Below are 25,588 nucleotides of genomic sequence, written 5' to 3' on the forward strand. Positions count from 1 at the left end.
AAAATTTTAGAAGTATAAGTATAATATATTTTGGCAAATAAATTGTAAAGAATGTTTTTGTACGGATATATCAAAAGTGAATTATATATTTCGTTTTGTTTTAAAATCTAGGATCTGTACTGACACTTATCTGGTGTTTTCCCCTATGACCTACTTTCATTTTGATGGTTAAATTTAGAAGATTAGTATGGCTCAGAATACAAAGAAAATATCTATTGTTGGAAGGTGATTTGGTAACAACTGATTAAGGATCATGATTTAAGCATGTCATCAATCATAAGTCTGAATCCATTTACATAAAAAAATGGAAAATTAATATGAAACCTATATTGCGCATATTCAGAAATTATAATACATGTAATAAACTTTGACTTACTTTGTTCTTTATAAAAGTAACTTTGATATCAACTTTGTCTCACTCTGCCCGGCGCCAGTAAATCAAAAGTGGTTTTTTTCATAAGACATATTGTTCTAATTTTCTTTGAAGGACACTTTTTCACATCTGTAGACATGATTCTATAGGTAAACATGGTGTCTGGACAATATTTCTTAGTAACATTATGTCCATGTCCTTTGAAAAAGTGTCAAGTGGAGATAATTCCATAGCGGACTATATTTAATCATACAAAGATATCAGAGTATATATCTTCCTCATGCAGTCAGGGCTGATGCTCAAGCTTTGAGGTTGAAGATAAATTACATTAACTTTTTGTTTGCTCCCTAATAACAACAATGAGACAAACTATGACTGTGTGCAGTGAGTGAGTCAGTAGAAAACTTTTTGAATAAGGTGTGCAATGCACAAAACAAAAGAGCAGATTCTTCTCAATTATTCATTCTAAAATACTTTCGCACATTGGTGATATAAAACTTCCTGTTGGACCTGATCATATAACTGATCTGATGTCTTAACTTCTGACCAAAATTTCCTGATCTGAATTTTACAGTTCATTACATGTATGGAAAAGATTTTGATTTATGAAATCGATCATCATCAGTATGGTTTCATAAAATATAAATAATAAAAACATTTCATAATATATTCCATTGTAAAAAAAATGTGATTTTCCAAAAGCATTGGGACGAGTCAGTACTCTGGGGATAAGTTGTGCTATTAAGGCTGCATTCAAATCCAAATAACCTTTTAACCAAACTTTGACATTACAAATTACAATATTGTCCTTATTGCACCAAACTTTGACATTACATATATTACAATATTGTCCTAACTTCACCAAATTTTGACATAACATATTACAATATTGTCTTAATTGTATCAACTTTGATATTACATATTACAATATTGTCTTAATTGCACCAACTTTGACATTACATATTACAATTTTGTCCTAACTGCACCAAACTTTGACATTACATATTACAATATTGTCTCAATTGCACCAACTTTGACTTTACATATTACAATATTGTCCTAACTGCACCAAACTTTGACATAACACATTACAATATTGTCTTAATTGCACCAACTTTTACAATATTGTTTTAATGGCGATCAACATTTTTTCGCATTTTGAAAACACATGATAATTGTGGTGATTAAAATTCATTAGTAGTGACAATCACCTAAAATCTATTTTTTTTATCATCAATAACCCAAAAAAAAGATTTAATGATAGAATTAATGCTATATATTTATATATCATTGTCCAAAATATTAAATTTTATAACTTTTTTTTATAAGACAAAATTCCATGACACTCCTTCAATGAAATATTGTCTCAATTATCCATGTAACTTTGGATAACCTGCCTTTAAAAAGACAAAATTTTATTACCTTCAATTCTGGGAACAGTTTATCAATATATTTGCTTGTGTATCACTCTATTAGGTATTGTACAATAAGACAACATTTCATATAAAACTTTGTCCTTCTTGCGAATATTTATAGATAGGGACAAAATATCATGATACATAATCATGAAATATATTGTCTTGGAGGACAATGTTTCATAGGACAATATTTTGCTTTTCATTTACACTGATAATATTATAAAAAAATATTTTCTAGTGGTCTGATTGGTCAGAACTGGTCCATGATATTTGCCGGAGCAGGATACAATGTGTGTTTATTTGATGTGGACCCCGCTCAGCTGGAGAGAGCTAAGTCTAATATCAGTAGCACATTACAAAGGTATGAGAAGGACGGTTTGATGAGGGGAACAGGCACAGCAGTAGAACAGTCTACCAGAGTATCAACCTCTACCTCATTAGAAGAGTGTCTTCATAGTACATTTTATGTCCAGGTAAGTCATTATACAAGTAACAGTATGGCATGTTCAACTATTTTTTTATCACCAAAAAAAGGAAGATTTTGAGAAATTACAGTATACATGGTATATTTTCCCACATAATAATCATGATAATGCATACTTCAATTATTTAAGAGCAGCCTTATTGAAAAATGTTAAGAATTTATTCATGTATCTTGATAGTTAAAATTAAATAGATTTGACACTAACTGTAGCCAACAATGAATGTTTGAATATCTGGCAGTAAAGGGGTTATTCTACCAGCATCTAATATTAAAAGTGAACCTTGTAATAATATTTGCGAATGACAGTAGATAGCCTGAAACTATCACTGAATTAATGATAGTGTGACATGGTTTGTTAGGTTTGAAGTTCACAACCACTAATTCTTGAGTGTAGGGTTTCCGAGGTCTTATTTTCATAGTTATAAAGAAATCCTGTTTACCATGCACAATAGAAGGATCACAACCTATTAGTTATAACATGTATAAATTTGAAATAAAGTATATGTTGTCTTTTATTTATTTATATGTTTAACTTCAGGAATGTGTCCCAGAAAATTTGGAATTAAAGACCAAAGTGTTTGCCCAGATAGACAATGTTATTGGTGACGATGTAATAGTGGCCAGTTCCAGCAGCTGTCTGGTGGCATCCTCATTTACAGAGAAGTGTAACCATAGAGATCATATGCTTGTGGCACACCCTGTACTTAATCCCTGTAATTGTAGATATTTCTACATGAATACCTTCTGTTTGAAAAAGAAAAACATTATTTGCTGACAAATTGTTTTTATCAATTTTAACTGGGAAAACAGAAGTTGACAAATTGTTTTCATAAATTTAAACCCTAAAAACAGAAGTTATTCATGCAGAATATTTTCTGATTTAAAATTTTATTAAAATATTATATTGTTGCTTTCTACTTTAAGAGGTGTTTTAAGAAAATATGGGGGTCCAAAATTAAACTTTGTTTGTTTTCATCAAAAATTGAATAATTGGGGTTCTTTGATATGCCAAATCTAACTGTGTATGTAGATTCTAAATTTTTGGTCCAGTTTTCAAATTGGTCTACATTAAGGTCCAACGGGTCCAAAATTAATCTAAGTTTGATTTTAACAAAAAATAAATTCTTGGGCTTTTTTTATATGCTTTATCTAAATATGTACTTTGATTTTTGATTATGGGCCCAGTTTTCAAGTTGGTCCAAATCAGGATTCCATATCAAGTATTGTGCAATAGCAAGAAATATCTAATTGCACAATATTATGCAATAGCAATTAATTTTCAATTGGAGTTATCTTTCTTTGTATAGAATAGTAGTTGATAATATATGTTGGAAATTTGCCAGACATGACTATGATGTAATTTTCTATTTTTATTTGCCAATAACTTTATGTAAATAACTTCATTGGAAATTTGCCAATATAAAATGTTGCTGATGAAGCTTTTTTTCCTTATCTTATCTAAAATGTTTTTAGATAATGTATGTTGGACATTTGCCAGACATGACTATGATGTCATTTTCTATTTTTATTTGCCAATAACTTTATGTAAATAACTTCATTGGAAATTTTCCAATATAAAATGTTGCTGATGAAGTTTTTTTTATTGTTTTATACAATAAACAATGTATAATTACTTTTACTACCAACCAATCTTTACCATTCAGTGATAACAAGCACTTTATTTTACATTTTAATATTTTATGATGTATTTAAAAGAGTAGTTATTGTTGCAAACTCCATTAGAAATTTGAATTGATATCAGTTTTGGAAAAAGGGAAGCGGGGATGTGAAAAAAGGGGGGGGGTTAAATTTTTCTTATTTCAGATTTCATAAATAAAAAGAAAAATTCTTCAAACATTTTTTTGAGAGGATTAATATTCAACAGCATAGTGAATTGCTCAAAGGCAAAAAAAACCTTTTAAGTTCATTAGACCACATTCATTCTGTGTCAGAAACCTATGCTGTGTCAACTATTTAATTTTAGATTTAAAAAGTTTGAAGAAGAAATCTTTAATTGATTTGTAAAATCTTGACATTTGTTTTGTGTAAAAAAAAACCATGTAATGTCAAAAATTTGATTACAATCCAAATTCAGAGCTGTATCACGCTTGAATGCTTTGTCCATACTTGCCCCAACTGTTCAGGATTCGACCTCTGCGGTCGTATAAAGCTGCACCCTGCGGAGCACCTGGTTTTCTATGACGTCACATTTTTGAGGGACCATGCATAAGTGACCCTTAGTGGTGGACTGATTAATAAAGATACGTACTTGTATAAAACTAGATATCACTGGAATCTGAATGTTCTCTAGTTTATAATGAAATAAAAATAATGTGTACTTTTAATATATTAAAAATATTCCATCCAATGAACATGGGGAAAAAAAGGTCTAATTTTAACATAAAAAACTTGAAACCAGGTCATGTGCACACCCATGAAGACAGGATCCATGCACAGTTTACATGATCAAAACTGTATGAAATTTGTAGGTTTTTACCTGGCCTTTCAAAAACATTTTGTTTCGAGGTACGGTTTTCTGCTCCGAAAAGAGCTACAGTGGCTGCAAATAAGTTTTCAATTTTCACTGCCAAAAAAACAGGATGTTTACAGTGTTCTTATAATGGTTTATTTCTTCCTCTGTGATATTTTATCCTGAGGATAATTTGTCCCGGTAATTTTTTTCCAGGCATGGTATTTCATAGGTTGATTTTTTCCAGAGGAGTGAAAATCTATCTGCGGATAGTATGTACCGGTATATATTTGCCGTACTATATTTCACAGAACCGTGTGAAATAGAGTCCCATTAACTACTATGTAAGTTACTCACAATCAATACATACCTGACTATAATTATAAAATGTTTCACAAAGGTAGACTAAATTTGCATAATTTATCAAAGGGAGGTAATTATGAGCAACTTATATTTTAAAGACATAAATATATTATATTTCTGAATCTATTTTATAGCGAAATTTTTATTTGAATCTTATTTTTTATATATTCATTTATATAAAAAGATGACTTACAACTTGATTTAATAAAACAGATAACATTTCATAGGTAAAAACTATCCAGCTGTTAAACATGCTATTGTTCCAATATATTGTTATGCTATTAGATTTATCTGATTTCCATATAATCAACAACTACATCTCTGTCCCCAGACAAAACTATTTATATAGTTAGAAATATCATCTTAATCAAATTCTTCTATTACTGTTAACAGTAGCAATATGCAACTATATTTCTACCTTACTTTTAAATTTATATTTGTACTGAGATCTGAAAACAACTCACTTTTACATGAATTTCACTAACCTTATTTAATCATGATATTATTTTCACAATTACTATCTTTGAAATTACTTCTGATTTTCTTCCCTATGTTTCATGATAATTTTCTTTTTAAAAGGATGATATTGACTTGAATACATTTTTTTGTATTTCAGGAAATTTTTTCAAGGATAATTTGTGAAATTATTTCCCATTATAATATATATTTTTTAACAATTTCGCTTTATTTCAAATACACAATTATTATTTCATTGTATTTTTAAAGGATAATTTTTTTCTAATAACTATTCAATAAGTTAACTACCCAGATAGAATTTCATGGCAAAGGATAAAATATCCCAGGGAAATAGTTTCCTGCGGATAAAAAAATAACAACAACTACTGTGACATTTTTTCCTCCGGATCAAATTTCACCCGGATATAATTTTGCTTTACATTGTCTCCCCTCAAAACATGTAAAGTTAATATAATTTTTAAAATTATTTCAATAATTTAACCTGTTTTAATTGAAAGCTAATTAACTATTTTTTACAATCAAATACAAAAAACATGATACTTTTTCACCAATTAAGTAAATAAACAGGGGTTTCCCTCCATGGTTATTTTTAGTCGGGGAATAACCCCATGTTTTTTATAAGAAACTGTTTATAGCACCCATATCTGTTCAAAGGGAATAAAGTCATATTTTTAAAAAATATTTTTTGAAAGACATTCATTGATGAAAGACATTTTCGATTTATTTTTCTTTTCTTTGGTAAATTGTTTGAAGAATTGTATGGTAGGTTTATTTATTATTCTGTTTAATCAAATTTTCTGAATGCTATTATATTTTTTTTAAATGAAATGAACTCATTGTATCAATGTAAAAATCTATATTTATCAGCTTTTGTTGAATATTTTCAGATAAATCCTCCATATTTTATTCCACTTGTTGAAATGGTTCCTGCACCATGGACAAAACCAGAAGTCATGGCAACAACAAGGACATTAATGGAAGAAATAGGACAGTCCCCAGTATCATTAAAAAGAGAATGTCCAGGCTTTGCTCTTAACAGATTACAATATGCTTGTATTAATGAGGCTTGGAATATGTATCAGGTTAGTAAATAAATGTTCATCAAAATGATACATGTTTAAGGTTTTACATTGTTCCCAAGTGGATGTGGGAAAAAATCTAATTTATTCATCTCAAAATTGATACGTCCCCTTTTATCGGATAATTGAATATTTTCCGCTTATTTCATTAATTTACAAAGATTTGGAAAAGATTTTTCATGTAGTTATGCTTTATTTTTTATAGCAATTAACAAAGTGAAAATTAATTTCAATTTTTCTGTCAACAAAATTCAGGACTGCTTTCAGCTTAAATGTTGTTTCCATACATGCTCAACTGTTCAGGGGAAAATGTGGTTTGCTGTCACTCTGACAGCCTCTTGCTCACATTTTAAATCAGCAGAAAACAAATTAAAAATGGAAATGTGATCAACATGGAACACCATAATTATTCCTTATATTTAACACAGTCGTTGTTTCAGTTTTATTTCCACCAAAAGATGCATAACTAACAGCATTTATATTGTAAATTTCAGAGTGGTCTATTAAGTGCAGAGGATATTGACAAAGTATGTTATGATGGACTTGGTCCAAGATATGCTTTCATTGGGCCATTAGAAACAATGCATTTAAATGCTGATGGTAAGTATTGAAAAATATAGAAAAAAAATGGAGGATGTGATTGTGGTTTTGACAAAGTACAAGTCTAAGGTCATTTGTTACACTGGTTGTCTTTATGGTGAATCAAGTTATAAATTAGTATTAAACTTTTCAAATTGATGTCTTTTACCTTATGCATTAACACCCCTTTGTTCAGTAAAAACCTTCTGAATTACTATTTACAATCAGTCCTGCTAATATTTTTAGTAGTAACACCCCAAATGCATCAAAATTATAGTCAATCCATAAGGCATGAATAGTTATTTAGTCTTTAAAATAAAGATAGGATACTTATTTCAGTGGGCAAAACTAAAATGATCTTCAAATAAACTTGATACTTAAATACATGAAACATTTGGGAGTACATGTATCAAAACTATTTTATTTATAAAGAACAACTTTTACATGCAACCTTAAATTTTTTGTAGGAATAGTTGATTACTGCAAGAGATATGCAGAAGGTGCTGTAGACGTACAGAACAAAACATTCAAACCAATCCCTACATTGTATGATGTACCAACAGCAGAGAAAATACAGGCTGAATACAATACGACAATGCCATTGGATAAAATACAAAATAAAAGACAATGGAGAGACAATAGATTAGCAGCTTTAGCAAAGTTAAAGAAAGAAATGGGCAAAAATGATTGATTAGAATAATTTATTTAAAGTTATATTGAAAATTAATCAGTATGGGTGATAATTTTAAAGGAAGATTATGAATTATTGAAAGAAATGAAATAAAGAATAAGTGTATGTGATTGATTATATTTAATTCTAATAATTGATTAAAATAATTTGCAGCTTGAGACTTTATCAGAATAAAAAGATAGATATGTAATTATGTTACCTTATTATTTGTAAAATTTAGAATGGAAATGGGATATTTGACAAAGAGACAACAACTAGACCAAAGAGCATAATAGGCTCTAGGCCACTTATGGGTCTACAACTCAGCAAGAAGGCGGGCTTTAGCTGGCCCCTAAACAAAAATGTGTACTAATCCAGTGAAAATGGGAACTTGAACACATTAAACGCTGAAACATATAACTGAACTAAAATTTAAAATAAACCATAAGAGACTAACAAAGGCCAAAGGCTCTTTAACTTGGGAAAGATGCAAAGATGCAGCAGCGTTAAACATGTTTTGTGAGATATCAACTTTCCGCTCTATTGTAAAATAAACAAACACACAGCAAAATGCACAGTAAAAATCAGTAAAAAGAATTAAGTGAATGGATCTCTATGAATTTTTTAAAAAGGTTCAATACCATGCACAAAAGGAAGGTTTAGAAATTAGGGACCCAAAACAAGCATTTTTCTAGTTTTAGGATAGTTACTTGTGTATAAGTATTTCGATTGCTCTGAAATTGTACCACAATGTTTAATAACACAAGTAGAAAGTGGGAGTAATTTTGGGATTATGGTGCCATCAGTTTGGGAACTGAGGGCCAAAAAGGGACCAAAAACAAGCATTTTTGTAGTTTCTGGACAATAACTTGTGTGTAAGTGTATGGATCTCTATGACATTGTTACACAATGATCTATATCACAAAGGGAAAGCTGAGATTGAGTTTTGGGCTAATTGCCCCAAACATGCAGGAGTTAGGGGCAAAAAAAGGGCAAAAAACAAGCATTTTTCTGGTTTCCAGACAATAACTTGTGTTTTAGTATATGGATCTCTCTAAAATTGTACTATAAGGTTCTATACTACAAAGGAAACTTTAGGAAAGGCTTGGATTGAGTTTAGGGATATATGCATCAACGGGGGTTAAAAAAGTTGGAGGGGGGATTTTTTCATATTTTTTTCAAAATTTTCAATTTTAAATATTTGAAAAGTTTCAAAGAAGAAATTCTCAATTACAGTATTGCGCAATAGATTTGTTAGATCCTTGACCACATTTATTTTGTGTCAGAAACCTATAGTGTGTCAAAAAGTTTGATCACAATCCAAATTCAGACAGTATCAAGCTTGAAAATTGTGTCTAAATTTGACCAAATTGTTCAGGGTTCGACATCTGCGGTAGTATCAGGCTGTGCTCAGCAAAGCATTTTATTTTCATGCACTTGTACTGTAGATAGATTGGAAACTGGAAATGACAACAACAATCAGCAAATTAAGATCTACAAATAAGTGGACAAGCCTAGACTGCATTTCATTGTTTAATGATACTGATTAAGATTTCACATTAATATTAATTTTTCATAATTCGGACCCGGTCAGTTGTTCTGCTGTCTCCCAGTCGAGATAATGTTATCATGGGGTGACATCACCAATTTGTGTATCTATAATGCAGGATTCATATTTATATTTCGACCTGAACATGCATGAAATAATTGCCACTGGACATCTATTCAATTCACAACAAATTTTTCTCATCCTGGTATGCATGTTAAAGCTTACCACTGGACACAAATCAACCAACTATCAATCAATAATATTCATATTCCATTCACATTGATCAACATTTTCTAGTCCTAGTATGCATGTAATACTTGCCACTGGATTTCGATCAATTTTCAATAGTTTATTGTCAATGTGAAGCTTTTGTGATCATGTCTGTTTCTAAGGTGGTAAACTTTGTTTGTTGTATATCGATATAAAGATGTGGTATCATTTCCAATGAGACAACTCTCCACTCCACTAGATACTTTAGACCACTATACAGGTTTCAACCAAGTGCAAAAAAACTAATTTTGCATAGCAAGCTATAAAAAGGTCTCACAATGATAACTATAAATAGATCAGATGAGAAACTGCTACGGCCGGAATAATGTACTAAACATAAAACAAATAAAAAAACAAACAGTTGGAATATGCTGCCACAAACGACAATCAATAACAGACTCTTGACCTGGGACAGACACATATAGAAAGTGGAGGGGTAAAGCATGTATGTGTATGTTCAATCCTACCCTTACTTCACACTGGTGTAGAATAGTTGCACAGTATATATTGTGCTCATCTAGTAAAGGGTTCAGATGGCATTGGCCACATTTTCATGGTTAGTGGTCGATGATTAGATATTAAGGTAAGTTAAAGAACAGTGGAAGATCCAGAAGTTTTCATAAAGGGAGGGGCAATCCACAATGACTACCAAAGAGGGGATTGCTTCTGTCATGCTTAAATGATTCCCTAAATATGAAACAAAATTATCCTACAAAAAGGGAGTATGATACATGAATAATGATATGTACAAATTGAAAAGTAAAAAAAAGAACTAATTTGAGCTTGCAAAAAATGAAATAATTTTAAGATTGAGTAAAATCTAAGTGCAATCTAAACGATTTTGTATATAACACAAGAAATTAAATCAGGAATTAGCGAAAAAGTGCGAATCATGAAATATTCAATTGCAGATTTAACAGTTGAATGATAAACTAACTGGTAACCATCTTCATATTCATGTCTACACACATGTACATATAGATTGACATGCAGGCGTATATCGCATGGCTTATTGTAAAATGTACATAGCATTCACATACAACCTGTCAATATTGATGTTTTGTTCTTTGGCAGTAATTAGGAAATCAACTTATACTATTGTTCGCTGTCGGCTGATGTCTGCACATTGTAATAACGAAGTTATGATTTAATTATAATAAAACGTTTTTCATCAAAGCAACATTTCATGCCGTAAAATTAGCATGATCCCTGCACGATATACTGTGTGATGCTGGTAAGGAATTACTGTATCGACAAATGTGGAAAGTTATGAAGCCATGAGTTTGGTCCATTTATATGTTTTGGAGTTTAGTCTGAGGTCAATTTCACTGAACTAGTACACATTTTTGTTAAGGGACCAGATGAAGCTCGACTCCAGGTGTGCGTTTTTTCGCTGTGTTGAACATATAAAAGACATATCTCTCTTTGACACATTCCCCCTTTTTGTTCTCAATTTTATGATAGGGAAATTATGTTTGTTCAATATGCATTGCTACTCAGTTATGACGTATGTATCATTAAAAAATAAAAAAATACCAAATACAAAAAGAATAATAGATAGACATCACGGTTGAATATTTTGAGTTCTTGCTTCGTTTTGCTAAATCGAATAAATTCGAGAAATCACCGAGGATCTGCCATGCTTTTCATATCATCAGTGATTTTTTTTTTACATGTATTGCTCTTTCACGATGGCATTGTGTTCGTCTGATTGTGTTCGCCTGCATCGCCAAACTGCTTTTCCATACATATATTTTCAAGAAAAAGTTGGATTTTTTTTGTACACGTATGCAGATCATGGCAAGCATTGTTTATTACTCAATTTATTAACTTTCTCATTTCAATGTTTTCGTCTACCCGAACTCTACAAAGAATTTATGACGATCGACACACTCAATATTTTGTATAACTTCTGAGAGTTACGAATTGTTATATCCCCATGTCTCCTCTCAGTCATTGAAACATGAAAAGAATTGACGTACATTTTGTAACAAGTTACATTTTCATTAGCATGATTATTGAAGAGTTACATGCTATCCTACTTAATAATTGTTAATTATTTGCTCATGATTTAGCTTTATCAACCATTTGTTAACATTTCTTATCAACTTCTTCAGCATGAACAATATAAAGCCTATTTACCAGGCTATAAAATCTCGCAGATTAATATAACACTTAAATAGTACTTTAAATGATAAACAGATACACATGCCAGTCTTAGTGTAGTATCGTAGTAGTTGGGTAGTACAATGCATCACCTAAATATTATAATTGGAATATCTATAATAATCTGTTTTGCAGGTAGGATCACTTTATTCCTCCTTAGAAAAGTACAATTATTAGAAATCTATTTTCAGTTTTAGAGGACAAATCAGATATGACCATCAAGAAAATGAAAACAAAAACAAAAATAAGTAAAACAGTATTCATAATTCTTTCCTCAGCTGCCTTTTTGTATTAATGAAATACATTTTTGTTTTTTCTTAGTTTTTATTTGGCTTGTGTGTTTGTTGTTGTATTGTTTTCTTGTTGGTAGCTTGAACAATAAAGAAATAAACAAAAAAACACAATATGTTATCATGCTTATACCGCAAAATTCGTACGTTTATCATGTTTATGATGCGTCAAATTTATAATAAAATTTAGAATGGAAATGGGGAATGTTTCAAAGAGACAACAACCCGACCAAAGAGCAGACAGCAGCCGAAGGCCACCAATTGATACTCAATACAACGAGAAAATCCCGCACCCGGAGGCGTGCTTCAACTGGCCCCCAAACAAAAATCTGTACTAGTTCAGTGATAATAGACGTCAGAATTATATTAAACAGAAACGCTTCTCATTTATTTCAGGGGCAGATCCATCCATTTTCAAAAGGAGGGTTCCCCATTCTACGATAAAGGGAAGTTTCTAAAAATGTATCCCCATTCCACTGCATTGATTGTCCAAAAGAGGGGGTCCAAACCCGGAATCCTCTCCTTGGATCCGCCCTTAGCTGGAATCAGTGTCCGATTGTTTTGTTTTTGAAAATGAGTAAAAGAAAAGTTATAATTCAGATTCATGCATAGCCTAAGACAATCATATTTTTTAAAACCCGTACATTTATAGATTTCTGAGAGCATTTATTATTGAAACTCATGAAAAGCATTGCAGTGATGTAAAAATCACAATATCTGAATAATATGCAAGCACGGTCACGGTTTAATACTGTGTTTTAAAGTTTGGAATTTCTTTCCAGTTTCGGCAATTTATATCATTATCTATATGTTCAAATATATCGCTATAAACTGTCATCTTGATTAAAACCCTTTGATTCGACTTAGGACGTGATTTGAATAACTTGAGTGCAGGAGTTGTATACATTGTGTTAACATGGTTAACTGGCAGTTTATTTCTATACACGAAACTGAAATTGAATTTTTAGGTTAGATGCTACCTTAGGTGTATAACTCATTCATTGATATTTTAAAACCTTGAGCGTGTATTTATAGACCAATACACTGCGTAAATAAACGTTTTTGACCCATAAATGTCGTCGTTTATTATGTTCATATGAGGAAAATAAGCTCCGTATTAGGTTTCATTTGAACCGAGGCACTTGTTTTCTGTTGACACCCATCAATTCCAAGGACATTATAGCTAGGTTACACAAATAATTCATGCTCCAATTGCATAACTCACTTCAATTATACACAGAAAAATGACATATGCACAGTTTCGATGATTAAATGATATATCCTGACCAAGAAGTCAAGGTGGTGATGATGAAACTCAACGTCCATCCGGGAGTTCACTACTTCGTTTATCCAATATGACTTAGATGATCAATTATGCATTGGATTGCGAAACAAGTCCTGTTCACACATGATATGTAGACAGTACAGTGTAGCTTACATTCAAGCTACACCATACATTTCACTTAGTTTGTTTGTTTCCATTAATAGTTTATCCAAAATATGGTTGCCTTTTGAATTTATATTTAAAAAAAGAACAGTTTGATATGAGATGTGTCTAGTTGGTCATATGATGAGCTGATTAATTACTAAAAGATGCTTGCATTCGAATTTACTATTCAAGGATCCGTTTGTATAGCGGCAATCAAATTAAAATTCAGACGTGCTCGTACTCACATGAGGGTCTCGTATGAGTATTAAAAAAGATTGATTCTAAATATTTTTGAATAACATAAAAACATGACATACTGGCCTGGTATGTAGCCATTTCCGTGTTTGAAATCGTTCGTTTCAATTCAAAAGACTATCATGTGACTAATCAGACTTCTTTTTATATTATTTGACTTAATTTTTATTAAAAGTTATTTTTATATGAAGTTTTTTTGTAATGTTAATTTGTGTGTTATGATTTTTTGTATGTCTAAACTGTAATTAAGCCGTTTACATCAAGGCCGATCCCGCTGGAAACAAGCTTCATTTCGGGGACTTTTATAGCTGACTATGCGGTATGGGCCTTGCTCATTGTTAAAGGCCGTACGATGACCTATACATTGTAGTTATTAATTTCTGTGTCATTTTGGTCTCTTGTGGAGAGTTGTCTCATTGGCAATCATACCACATCTTCTTTTTTTTTTTTTTCTTTTTTTTTTTTTATATATTTATAGCTTTCATGGGTATCAATGGTTATCCCTGATAAAATATCAGCTTTTTTTAAAATTCATTTAAGGGTACTAAACTCATAAAATGACATTATATTTTACAAAGTATGTGTTAGAATTTTCTTTTGTATTGTATATAGTGTATTGGAAAACTCTTTTTTTTTGTCCTCTGCATGAATAGAATATTTTTTTTCGCATCAATTTTGGAATCCGAATATTTTTTTAAGAAAAATACCATATCACCTCCTGTCTTTTGAAGTTCAATGATCGTTCCATAAACATTTTCCATCTGTACTTATTATTATTTTAGACAAAAACTATTGAATGTAGGACATTCGTCCAGAACATAAAATTGAGAATGGAAATGGGGAATGTGTCAAAGAGACAACAACCCGACCAAATAAAAAACAACAGCAGAGGGTCACCAACAGGTCTTCAATGTAGCGAGAAATTCCCGCACCCGGAGGCGTCCTTCAGCTGGCCCCTAAACAAATATATACTAGTCCAGTGATAATGAACGCCATACTAATTTCCAAATTGTACACAAGAAACTAAAATTAAAATAATACAAGACTAACAAAGGCCAGAGGCTCCTGACTTGGGACAGGCGCAAAAATGCGGCGGGGTTAAACATGTTTGTGAGATCTCAACCCTCCCCCTATACCTCTAACCAATGTAGAAAAGTAAACGCATAACAATACGCACATTAAAATTCAGTTCAAGAGAAGTCCGAGTCTGATGTCAGAAGATGTAACCAAAGAAAATAAACAAAATGACAATAATACATAAATAACAACAGACTACTAGCAGTTAACTGACATGCCAGCTCCAGACTTCAATTAAACTGACTGAAAGATTATGATTTCATCATATGAACATCAGGCACAATCCTTCCCGTTAGGGGTTTAGTATCATACCATCATAACATATATGAGAAGAACATAACCCGTGTCATGCCAACAACTGTTTTTAGAATAAATGTGTTTAGTTCCGATGCAAAGACCTTATCAGTGACTCAATATTAACGCCAAAATATGCAATCTTTAATGACTTGACAACAGTATCGTAATTATATCCCTTCTTAATAAGTCTATTCAAAGGTTTTGTAAGTTTCTGAGGTGAATACTGACACCTTTGTGCTTTATAAAGAATATTTCCATAAAAAATTGGATGTGAAATACCTGAACGTATTAGAAGTCTGCATGTTGAGCTATATTTACGAATGATGTCTTTATACCGATGATAAAATTTAGTAAATGTTTTGACTAGTTTGTGATATCGAAAACCCTGGTGTAATAATTTTTCAGTAATACATAAATTTCTCTCGTTAAAATCTAAAACATTGTTACATACACGAGCGAATCGTACAAGTTGAGATATATAAACACCGTAGGATGGTGACAAGGGAACGTCACCATCTAAAAACGGATAATTAACGATAGGAAATGAAAAATCATCCCTTTTATCACAAATTTTAGTATTCAGCTTTCCATTAGTGATATAGATATCACGATCGAGAAAAGGGCAGTGGTCATTGTTAGTATTAGCTTTATTTAAAGTAAGTTCAACAGGATAAATTTCATTAATATGCATACTGAAGTCGTCATTATTGAGAGCCAAAATATCATCCAAATATCTAAAAGTATTATTAAATTTGTTTATCAGATGTTGTTTCGATGGGTCTTTGCTTATTTTTGTCATAAATTGTAACTCATAACAATAAACAATACAAAAACAGGTCCGCAATAAGTGGTGCACAGTTAGTCCCCATTGGAATTCCGATAATCTGACGATATACGGAATCCCCAAAGCGAACAAAAATGTTATCTAGTAAAAATTCAAGGGCATATATAGTATCAAAGCATGTCCAATTAACATAGTTTTTTTGTTTATTGCTACTAAAAAATGACCTAAAAGAGTTTGAACATATATATTCACATTCTGATTTTTTGAATGCCCATTTAATTAGGTTTGGGATTTTTTTCTTAATGAGAATGTATGAACTATTTGCCACTGGACGTTAAGCAACCAACAATCAATCAATGTATAGGACATAGTCTTGGTATAAAGCTGGCATTTAAGGTAGCGCCTTCCTCATATTATTATTATTAATAATAATAGGTCAACAATAATCATTTACAACCGATTTCAGGAGCATTGATACTTCAAGAGGTGCTCAGTTCGATACTCTATGTTATAAACGTTTGAACTTGACTATACATGTAGTACGTTCTTCTTAACCCATATTTTAAGATTCAAGATGGACACACTCAAATGTCAAAATAAAGAATAGGACCTTCACCTTTGACTTTGACCTCAGTTGTCGTATCATATCCAAAGAATAATTATTATTCCTTATTTTACGACGTATATATGGTTTATGAGTAACGTAAACAAACTGTTTAACACAGTTGACAAGAGGAATCATGCAAGTTGTCACTCCCTGATATCTGACACAAACATATCCGTCAAATATAGCCGCGTCGGACAGCACGAGTAGACCCCGGCTCGGACCATCTCTTATTAACGCCATGGTCTAAATAAAACATAGTTCTTTAAAAGAGCTTAAGATTCCTATAGCATATCAAATTTATACCAAAAAAAAAGTAAAAAAAAAAGCATTGATTCGATTTCTCGCGTATAACTGATTACCGATGAGTATATTTATATCGGCACGACTTAAGACAATCATGTACAAATGAACGTAGTAACCAATACATAACCTTTCAAGACTAGAGCTGGTCAGGTAGCACTTCCTCGTAATATCACATATTTGTGTAAAATGGAGATACAAAATATGTGCTACTTTTTTGTTAGTTTATCGTACAGGAGCCTATAATTCAGTGGTTTTAGTTTGTTGCTGTATACTCATATTATTTTTTCGTTTATTGCTTTCTACATCTACCAGGCCGTTAGTTTTCACGAATAGATTTCCATTTATCATTTCTGTCGGGCCCTTTATATCTCAAGGATTTTGTTCCGATTGTTGAAGGACGTACAATGACTTATATTGTAAACTTCGAAGGCATTTCGTATTTTATTTGAGATTTTGTCATGGGTAAATTCGTCATTTTCGCAACAACAAAAAAATATGTTCAAAACCGGGACCCACACTATACAAATCCTTTTGAAAATGGCATAGTCCAAATCAATAAAAAATAAAATGTAATCGAAAGATTACAAACTTAAAAATGTATTCCCCTCCTGAGTGAAACAAAATTAAACTTTATAAATTACGAAAATACAATTCCTTGCTCGATGACATGGGAACAAGGTGACTGCCAATGCCCAGTGCCATGATTAATAACATAGACATATAATACATATTATATATCTCTCGCCGGTTAATAATAAATTAGACTAGGAATTATCTATTTTTGAACGTTTTTGATTTACCTTAATTCAAACCCTCATTTATTTAAAAAAACAGAAAAGAGGGCGTTTAATTAACTTTAATAGTCCGGTTTACTTTAATCAATGATTTAGTTATCAGCTATCAAACAACTAATAATGCAATCAGTTCATCCTTAACAGGTACGTTATTGTTTGTAAATTTTCTTTTCTAGATAATGGTAATTAGTCATACCTGTCGGTGTTCTTCATGGTAGAGATATTTTAACCATTTTCCCGCCACAATTTGCAAAACAAAAATATAATATAATGTGAAGCATAAAAGATCATAAAAGCATAAAATATTTATTTAAAGTCGGTTAAACATATAACAATACAATATAAGCTACTATACAAATCCTTGACCCAATGAAGGTAAAGTTACAAATTCAATTCAATTCAATTCAAACTTTTTGTGGGTACATTTGTCATTTCATATTTTCTTTTCATCATTTGGCTATTTATTATTATTATTTTTTTTGTCCGTGTATGACAAATGTACCCACACAAGAGACAGATTATTCGGTCTAGTAATATACATGCACCTAAGACTTGTGACTTCACTTCATTCAACTAATAAAACCAGTAATTGGATAATATTGTGTGAACACATTCATCAGGTCAGGAATAACCACCAATTGGTGGATTATACCTCAATTGACGTATAATCCACCAATTGAGGTATATTGGTATAGACCAATTGACGTATAACAAAGAATTATACACCAATTGGTCTATACCATTATATGTCAATTGGTGGATTATTCGTCAATTGAGGTATAATCCACCAATTGGTGGTTATTCCTGACCTGTTCATAACAAACTTTTATTTCATAAAATCTTCTGTTTGTATGGTTTCATCTTCTAGAGTTTGACATGGTGCGCTTTTTCACAGTTTATGTGAAAACTATGATCAAAGTTTTTTACCCCAGTTTTGTGGGGCTTTTCGACCCCAGAAAAATGTGTTTATCCCACAAACCTGGGACGACCCCATGTTTCATGACTTGAGCCCAACCTGTTGGGGAAACCCCCTGTTCTGCGAGTTCCTCCAATGTCTGGTGATTTCGTGCATGCCTTCCAAAAATAGTTTATTTTGAATAAAGGAAAGATTTTATACTACGAAATATAGCTGAGTTTGAACCTAACACACTGCCAAGGATACACAGCAAAAATTATTTCAATCTGATATAAATTTGACTTAAATAAAACAAATTTTATCTGATGATGTAATTTTTTTAATGGACATTGGCCAAATATAGCAAATCACGGGATTGCAGTTATTAATTAACTCTTGAACTTACCAATTTTAATGTTTTTTATCCCTACAGATGGCTAAAACAATATATATATATAACAAGAACGATTTTGTTCCTGTTACTGTGTTGATATTACGAAATCAGCTAATGCGCGATATCACAGACCCCGTGAACACCGGGGACTCCACTGTAGTCCAAATAATTATGATGTCTTGAACAATTTATTTTTCGTTCCTACAAAAGGTGTCTAAAATAAAAATTAACAAACACCTGAATAAATTTGCTTTTGATACTGTCCACTCATGCAATTACATCTTCAAGATCCCCTTTAGTTGTGTAGATATCTATTGCCTGTCTATTGTCCATACCAATATCAACATGATCAAGGACAATTAAGAAGTTAAAATACAGATTTCAACAACAGCATGTATATGTCTAGATCTGTATTAAATATTAAACTTTAAATCACATAAAGTCTAAAATAATTGTGAATAGGAGCTAGACTTTTTATTACATGTTTACAAATTGTGACCTGTAGAGTTAATGTCTCATCAGCTCTAATACCACATCTTCTTATATCCTTATTTAAAAAAATAAAAATTCTCAAGAACCCCCCCCCCCCCCCCCCAAAAAAAAAAAATAATACCATGTGAATAATGACTCTTAGGAATGTTCCTGACTCCAAGATTGAGTATATGATTATGTAGACCGAATTCTTCTGTCCCCATAATTCCTAATTTTCATTTTCTTTTTATTGATTTTGATATAAATTTGCTATTTTTTTGGATTTTTTTTGGTGCAATATATATATATATATATAGAGAGAAGGGTGGGGTAGGAGAGGTCCCGTTCCCGAAATCCCGGGCTTAAAAACACGATATCCCAAGGTCCTGAATTTAAATAAATAAATTTAAATTCATCTGAAATTTCAGGGAAAAAAAATCCTGAAAGGGTCTATTCTGAAATCCTGAGGATAAAAACACCGGATCCTGGAGTCCCAATAAAGGTCCTATCCCCCCTCAGAGAAAGAAAGCTGTGTCCATTCTAAAACAGGAGATTTGCATACAATTTGTTTGTGCTTGATTTTTGCTGATTTTATACATTTTTCATTCATCTGTACCAATATACCTAATCAATGTGCTAATAGATAAATATGTTTTCCCTATTTTCATGTACCTTGCAATGAACAACGACCTAGATAGTCCACATTAAAATTTTATGACATTCTTCTTTCATTCTCGACCAGTTAAAAAGGTAGATTTTGTAGACTCAGAAAGATCATTGTTCATAGTTATCACATGTAAATATAGAAAAAACGTTTATCTAGTACTAGTGTATACCATGTATACATAGGTAAGGATGGCTGAAAAATGTTTAAAATCAGCAAAAGTCCAGCACAAACAAATTGTATGTGAATCTCCTGTTTTGAATGAACACTGCATTCTGTCTTCTTATATCCTTATTTAAAAAAATAAAAATTCTCCCCAAAAAAAATCCTCAAAAATAGCAAAATCAATAAAAAGTAAATGGGATAAGGAAATATATGCATTTATAATATACATGTATGTTATAAGGACAGAAGAATTTGGGTAATGAATTTGTGAGAGAAAAATTTTGTATTACATGTACCATGTGTATGTAACATTGACATCATATTCATACTTGTTTGTCATATTGTGCTTAAATTTAACTGGTTTTCATCCTTACAATGCATTTACCTTGCTTACTTTGAAACAATTGTTATACTATTTCGTCATACATTTGTATTTCAGAGGCTGTTCCTGTTTTAGACCATTCTCATCACCGATACAAAAGAAACAATGGATTGAAAACTCAATCTCCTGATGACCGGGACAGTTGTAAGCCAGGAGTAGTAAGTTTATTTAGAAGTAAATAAATAAAATGAGATTAAAGTTAAAATTCATTGTTCTGAATCTGAAATCAAAGTTAGAATATTTTGTAATGAGTTTGGGATTACAGCACTATCAGGAAGCTTACGCACAGAATGATTTATGAAGCGACATTGTCAAAATGTCCTTAAATCGTTTTTAATTTTTTGTCTGTTTAGTAAAGATGCTTCATTGCAATGTAGACATTTGGAACAAAAAGTTCAAAAATCCATAAAAGAAGACTATATCCATTGGAATTAGATTTTTTTACATAGACGTTTCCAAAAGATCCAGTACTACGTGTACATCAAATAAAATGTGGCTCAAAAAATTAATGTATTGTATCATTTGTATTGTTAATAAGACTTATGATCACAAGGAAACTCCTTCAAGTTACTTTAATATTTTCACCTTTCTATATGGAAGTCAAGTGTTCTTCAGTATCAAGTGCCTAACCTCAATGACCTCTATGTTTGTCAACAAAATAATCATTTCCCCTTCTTCATTATCAATATTAACACTTGACACTCAACTCTACAGATAGTCTTTTGTATAAAGGGACAGTTTGACGTAATTCAAACATAAAATTTAAAATAGAAATAGAATACTCTTGACTGAGTTTGTTTCTTATTCAACATTTTATCATTGTTTTATTTATTAAAATAATTAAGTTTTGATAGTTGTACTAAAGCCCTGTTTTATTGGCCAAATGTTTAATCTGCCTTCTATTCTACTTATACATGTATTTGGGGAAAAGGTCATGTTGATGTAATTCACTATCATCTGATGGTCAAATTTATATGCCTCTTCTACAATAGTAGGTGAACATTATGTTTTCAGGACTGTGTGTCTGCTGTTTGTTGGTTTTCTAAACATAAAATGAAATATAAAAAAGTGAAATCAGTACATTATGATGTTTAAGTTTGGTTTAGGGTAATTTACCATGAAGTCATAGTCTTATCAAAGACAATTTGAATCTTTAAGTAAATGTGGTCAAATTTGATGATGGCTAAAGTTTAACACACAGAGATATGTAACTAGCAAGGATATGTCAATTAATTTTTTGTGGGTTTTTTTCCATGAAAGTTTGATAATTTGTTCATAAGTTTGCAAAAAGCTGTTGTTTGACACATATTATACACATATTATACACATAGAAATTATTTATTCAAACTTTTATCAGAATCTACCATTTAAAAAGTCCTGGAAAAGGGTAGCAGATAATAAGCCACTTCTCATATGGGCTAACATTTTTTTAAAGTCTTCAAGCAAGGGAACTTATGTATTAACCTCAAAATATGTCCCAAGCCTACTTTGATTTCAGGTTCCATAAATTGAAAGTCAACTACCATTACTAAATATTTATCTTTTCATAATGTTTTCATTCATGTCATTAGTATCTCTGTAAATTCTTTAAATACTCTAAACCTACTAATTTTTATTTATACTTTTTCATGCTGATTTCAACATATTCAAGGTTATTAATTTTCACTACTTTTGTGCCTTTGATATTTCATGTGCCTGGTAAGAGAAGATGCATGTTTGACAAATTTGTGACAATTATATTTTGTGTTTTTTTTTATTGGCAAACCTGCTGTGGATTCATTATTATCATGATAATTAATGAGATACCAATTTTCTTGAATTTAGTGGAATAGGGTAACCATGATATTTAATATTCAACATAAGACACAACTTCTAACAGCTTGTGTTGACTTTTAATGGCAAGTCCAAGAAAATAAATATCCATGAAATCAAATATCCATGAAAATACAAGTTTTCATGAATTTATGAAAATAAATGATTCGAAATAGAAAATATGTGTCCAACAAAAAATAGTTTTCTTCATTATATGCATGTACATGATGTATATGAATGTTTATATTTATTGTCCTTTCCTACATCTACAGCTTTGAGATGACAGCAGGCATTATCAATACGATGCAATATGTCTGAAGTTAAACTGTCGTCGGGAGGTTAAAAGACCAGTAATAAAACTATGAACAGATAATCAAGTTTTCTACATATAGATATATATCTTAAAATATCACATGCTGGACACATAGTGAAGCATTTTGCTCACCAAAAAAGTTCACATTCAATGTTGTTCACAGCTGATATTTTATAATATTAATGTGTAGAAAACCTGATAATCTACATGCATGTATACCTACAAAGTCTAGGGTGATAAGAAAGCACAAATTTAATATAATATAGGCACAAATGTTTATTTAATAGGGTCATACTAGTAAATGAAAGTATTCATCCATAAAATCAATACAAATGAATTGTTTAAAACTAAAATCAAACTTTGTCAATGCTGTGACTGGTACATGTTTATATATATTTTTTACAATTAATTCTATTTATGACCTTGACTGCTTTAGTGTTAGATGTTGATGAAGGGTAAACATTGTATTTGTTTTATTCAAGGCTTCTCCTGTAACTAGAGTGAACACCACAGAAAGATTGAGAGCGTTGAGAGACTTGTTTACTGGTAATGGAATTGATGGCTATATTATACCCTCAGGAGATGCACATCAGGTACAAACATAGTCACAATGACCTATATCTTGAACTAGTTAGACTTGTGTAAAGAAAATAACATCTTGCTTGTTGAGTTGCTTTTAATTCTACAGATGTGTAGCTATATAACAAAAGGCAAAAGTACTGGAAGCAATTACATAACATTATGTTTTAAAATCTCTTGTACCAAATTTATGACAAGAGGCAGATGAGGTGGAGAGCCCCCCTTTTCTGGAAAAAATTTGATTGATTATATAGGGAATCACTGAAGCATGACCCGAGCCCCTCTTAGGCAGTCAGCGGTCCCCGATCTATCTATAAACTTGGAAACCGTAACTATATCATATCTGTTTAAAGAACTCTAAAAAAAGTTATGCCTATTCAAAAGTATTTTGTATAAACACTATAGGGGTCAGAAAGGCAAAAGGAGAAGTTATTGTTTAACTACATCACACTTGTGCCTCTACCAAGTAAGGCTATCATGACCATGGGGTTAACTTAATATATATAGAACAAAAAAACACAACAGTAGAAAAAATAATATTAGAACCAATGTACTAGTGAACCCAAAATTGTTCACAATTTTTTTTTTTACAACATTTGTACTTGTGTGCAGCATTCTGTAGACAGAAGAGGCTAGTTTGAAAGTTCAGATTTCCACACAAATTTGTGTATCTGATTACCAAGATGTCACGAGTAACACCTATTCTCATATTATATAATTAGCCCCAGAAAAAAAAAGAAGAAAAGAAAGACTGAACTTAATATAATGTTTAGGATTGAAACCATAAACACAAATGTTGTTTTGTCTTATTATTCAAACTCAATTATGCATTAAATACTGTGTAGAATATATAATTATCTTGAATGAATTTAAGAATATCTTAAACAATGTTAAAAGATATCCCATTCTTTGTATATGTTGTTTATGTTTTAGAGTGAATATCCATCAGATTATGATCTCAGAAGAGGATACATCTCAGGGTTCAGTGGCTCAGCAGGTCAGTAGTAGTTCTTCAACATTCGCCGGACTTCTAAGTGAAAATCTCACATGTGTTAGTTATAACTTTTCCAGTAGTTTAGATATAATTTATTCATAAAAAAATCTTCATATATTAATGTCACCAAGAGTTTAAAAAATGATTGAAACCTTGCTTTATGTAATTTTGGGAAATATTCCACAATTTAATTGTGAAAGGTCAATGATTCAAAGCTACCCGGAGGATGTGAGAATGAACATATATGTTATGAGGTTATATTCCAACCATATATGATGAACTTAAATTGTTTTGAGGTAAAAAGCAGTTTATTAGTTAATAGTTAGAAGAAGATTTCAAAGATCTATTGCATATCTGTTTGCATACTGTCCTATAAAATGTTTATCACGAGACAATAAAGCTGTAACATTGTATAATGAACAAATAAATCAACATCTGTATTTAGTTGTAGATCATCTGTCTGAGATATCTTCATAAAGTACCTACCTGTTAGACTGATATTCAAACAGACCACTTATTTGCTAATCGGTTTATTACAGTCATAAAGTTTAATTTATGAAGTTTTTGAAGTGTTTTCAAATCTACTTAATGAAAAAGTAGCTGTAAATTTTTATGATGTATTGTAACATAAAATACAAATTTGGACCCATTTAACATTAAATCGAAAACAAGCACGCTTTCCAAGTCCAGTATATTGTAGAATAGATTATTGTTGACAACTCACTTGCACTTATTATAGGACAATAGAATTATAAAGATGTGTTAATACTTTTGTTTAAGACTGTCTCTGAAGATTTTAATCTACTAAATTTGTGTTTTTGGAGAATCCTGCTGACTTGAGAACTGAAGAAAAAGACACATCTATAATTTTATATGTTTAAATATTCTAATAAAAATATCTACAGTGTGTCATGTACCTTTTTACATCACACAATTATGTTTAATTTAAACATGTTTATTTATAGTGGATTGGGAAACAGGTTTTGCAACTTATATTAATCCCTTTCCACTTTGCGGGTGCAAGTGCTGCCTTGTAGCAGCATTAGCCTTCTCTTAAGTTATTCGAAATCTATGAGGGTGTCTTTAAAGTGCAAGAGATATGGCTCTCTCTTAACACGGGTCAGGCATTTATTGTCACCTTCCAACAGACTATCATCAATTCCTCAAAACCATACTTGCAAATGG

General features: G+C 31.2%; 2 protein-coding genes across 8 annotated transcripts in view; both read left to right on the forward strand.

Moving 5' to 3' along the window:
* Positions 1-114: 114 nt before the first annotated feature.
* On the forward strand, positions 115-8,124 carry LOC139490526 (lambda-crystallin-like). Of its 2 annotated transcripts, none has more exons than XM_071277318.1 (6): positions 115-225; positions 2,030-2,264; positions 2,814-2,975; positions 6,473-6,667; positions 7,159-7,264; positions 7,711-8,124. In XM_071277318.1, the coding sequence occupies exons 1-6, from the start codon at positions 188-190 to the stop codon at positions 7,932-7,934; spliced, it is 960 nt and encodes a 319-aa protein (XP_071133419.1). In that variant the 5' UTR covers positions 115-187; the 3' UTR covers positions 7,935-8,124. The 2 variants fall into 2 exon arrangements, with proteins under 2 accessions (XP_071133419.1, XP_071133421.1); XM_071277320.1 differs by having other exon boundaries at positions 162-233.
* Positions 8,125-11,879: 3,755 nt separating this feature from the next.
* LOC139490527 (xaa-Pro aminopeptidase 1-like) overlaps positions 11,880-25,588 on the forward strand; it is a 40,336-nt gene continuing 26,627 nt past the window's right edge. For 4 of the 6 annotated variants that reach the window (XM_071277323.1, XM_071277321.1, XM_071277324.1 and 1 more), the window contains exons 1-4: positions 11,880-12,033; positions 20,763-20,863; positions 23,313-23,423; positions 24,343-24,406. In XM_071277323.1, coding sequence (XP_071133424.1) covers positions 11,982-12,033; positions 20,763-20,863; positions 23,313-23,423; positions 24,343-24,406 — 328 coding nt within the window. In that variant the 5' untranslated portion in view covers positions 11,880-11,981. Of the gene's footprint in view, positions 12,034-17,972; positions 18,110-20,762; positions 20,864-23,312; positions 23,424-24,342; positions 24,411-25,588 lie in introns of those variants that run through there. The other 2 variants (XM_071277326.1, XM_071277325.1) reach the window with 2 other exon arrangements.

This window comes from Mytilus edulis, chromosome 10 (genome assembly GCF_963676685.1).
Source record: "Mytilus edulis chromosome 10, xbMytEdul2.2, whole genome shotgun sequence".
In the NCBI taxonomy this organism is placed as follows: Eukaryota; Metazoa; Mollusca; class Bivalvia; order Mytilida; family Mytilidae; genus Mytilus; species Mytilus edulis.